Source organism: Limulus polyphemus, unplaced genomic scaffold (assembly GCF_000517525.1).
Source record: "Limulus polyphemus unplaced genomic scaffold, Limulus_polyphemus-2.1.2 Scaffold10123, whole genome shotgun sequence".
NCBI classification, from domain to species: Eukaryota; Metazoa; Arthropoda; class Merostomata; order Xiphosura; family Limulidae; genus Limulus; species Limulus polyphemus.
This window is the reverse complement of record NW_013675733.1, coordinates 11,795-14,016: the sequence shown is the minus strand read 5'-3', so window position 1 is coordinate 14,016 and position 2,222 is coordinate 11,795. Positions and strand designations below refer to the sequence as shown.

Below are 2,222 nucleotides of genomic sequence, written 5' to 3'. Positions count from 1 at the left end.
ATTTATAAATTCGTACGTACACTGAGCTTCTGTTATTCTCGTTACAGTTATTTATAACTTCGTACGTACACTGAGCTTCTGTAACTCCGATAAAGTGTTGTTTGCATTATGTTCTGGTTGCTGATTTTGTTATATGTAGTGATTATTGGTTTTTATTAACTTAGGCTTGTGAACTCTGGAGGAGTAAGATTTCTTAAACATTTGGACTTCTCTGGGTGTAGTGGATTAACTGATCTTGGACTTTATAGACTTGCTGAAAGCATGATCCTCAAACCAGCACCACAGACAGTTAATGAACTGTGTCAGAAATCATGGGGAAAAAACGTTTTATATAACAATGAAGAACAATTTCTACATAAAGCTGAGAACAAAAGTAATCCCCATTGGAACTTTAATTGTGATTCTCAGTGTGATATTTATAGATGTGCACATCTTGTCAGAAGGAGTGGAGGCACTTCGTTATCCCAGTTAGAAAAGTTGTCTATGCATTGTCCTTTCCGTACCACATATCAGTGTTGCTGCAATGGTTATAACCACGAAACGGTGAAACAAATTTCAGAAGTTTATCAAGATATTGATGTTAATTATCATTCTGGAATTTCCAGCAGTTTGGAATTCCTGAGCCTTTCTGGTTGTTACAAAATCACAGACAGAGGTTTGAGGTATGTTTTTATTTTTTGTACTAACTTTATGTTTTACATTGAGCACAGATATCCATGTGAAATACTTGGAAAGTATTTTGAAATCGAAGTGTGAAATATGCAGTTTTATTGTCATACATAGATGTTTATAAAATTTGCTAATTGAGTGCTAATCTCTAATATATATAAAAATAAGTCAGTAGCATTCTTAATCTAAGAACTGAGTGGTAAACTTTTTAATGTCAGTGATTTATCAATTACTTAAGAACCAGTATTACATGTAAACATGCTTCTAATAAGAATATGTCATTGATAAATGTAGTATTTAAGATGTTTTACTGGATGTCATGTTAATTAGATAAATAAAACAAGTCAGAAGTTTATTCAAATTTAATGACAATTTTTTTCCATTTCTGGCTCCTTAACAAACTGCTGAACGTTGTCATTAAGTTTAGATTGTTGACTCTTATGTATTGAAATTTATTAATTTTCTGAATTTATAGTTCATCATATACATTTTAGGTTTTTATCCCACCCAAAGTGTTGTAGCTGTCTAAATATATTGAGGATTGTAACTTGAGATTTGACTTCAGCATCAAGATATGTAATATCCTGTTCCATGTCTGTGAGAACACGTGCAAGTTGTGCTCCATACTAGCTTACTTATTGTTTCATCTATTGAGTTTACTTATTAATTTGTTATTATGTGTCAAAGGTACACCTACCTGGTGATTATTGTTTATTAAATATAGTCATTTTCATATTGTCTTCATAGATTCATGATTTTGATCGTGGTTTAAATTATTATTAATTTTTATTTTTACTTGGTTGGTAAAGCTTTCACGACTTTAAGAAAACTCTTCAGCCAGTTTCTTTTTTTTTTACAGGTTATGATGTATAGGAGGCAATCGAAGTCTTGCTCTCTTTAATGTAACAAAACTCTAGAGTATATATACTGATTTTAAACCTTTGGTCTTTGCTTATCATAGTTAGATGACTATTGTCTGAATATTTTGATTATATATTAAAATGGTTTCTTTTTCTGAAAATTCTCTTCATTGTACATATTTCATAATTGTTTTTGTTTCTTGAATTACCTACCTTTCTATTACACACTTCTTTCATTATTTGTCTAGTTTTCATATCAACTGTGGTTTCTTAAATTGTGCTTCCTCACTTTAATACACTACTTTTATTATATAGTTAGATTTTATAGTGATTCTGGTTCTTTAATATACCTTCCAGAGTATCTTGTGTGAGATTTTCTGTTAAGAGTTGTTTTGTTTTTTTCAGGTTTGTGTGCTAATTCTGTTCTCTGTATCATTAGTACTGTTTTATGTGTACTTATTGCCATGTTTGCAATAAGTGGAGCTCTCCTTGTCCTACGTAATTTACAGGAGCTATGCTAGTCCTAGGTTACTTACTGGAGCTATGCTAGTCCTTGGTTACTTACTGGAGCTATGCTTGTCCTAGGTTACTTACTGAAGCTATCCTTGTCCTAGGTAATTTACTGGAGCTATGCTAGTCCTAGGTTACTTACTGGAGCTATGCTAGTCCTTGGTTACTTACTGGAGCTATGCT

The 2,222-nt window shown here is 31.9% G+C and overlaps 1 protein-coding gene across 1 annotated transcript in view; it reads left to right on the top strand.

The window, feature by feature from the left end:
• Window positions 1–2,222, top strand: part of LOC106476246 (F-box/LRR-repeat protein 5-like) — a gene marked incomplete at its 5' end in the record, with an annotated part of 19,071 nt that overhangs the window by 8,741 nt on the left and 8,108 nt on the right. Inside the window, one exon of the mRNA XM_022380174.1 lies at window positions 165–662. Coding sequence (XP_022235882.1) covers window positions 165–662 — 498 coding nt within the window. The remainder of the gene's footprint in view (window positions 1–164; window positions 663–2,222) is intronic.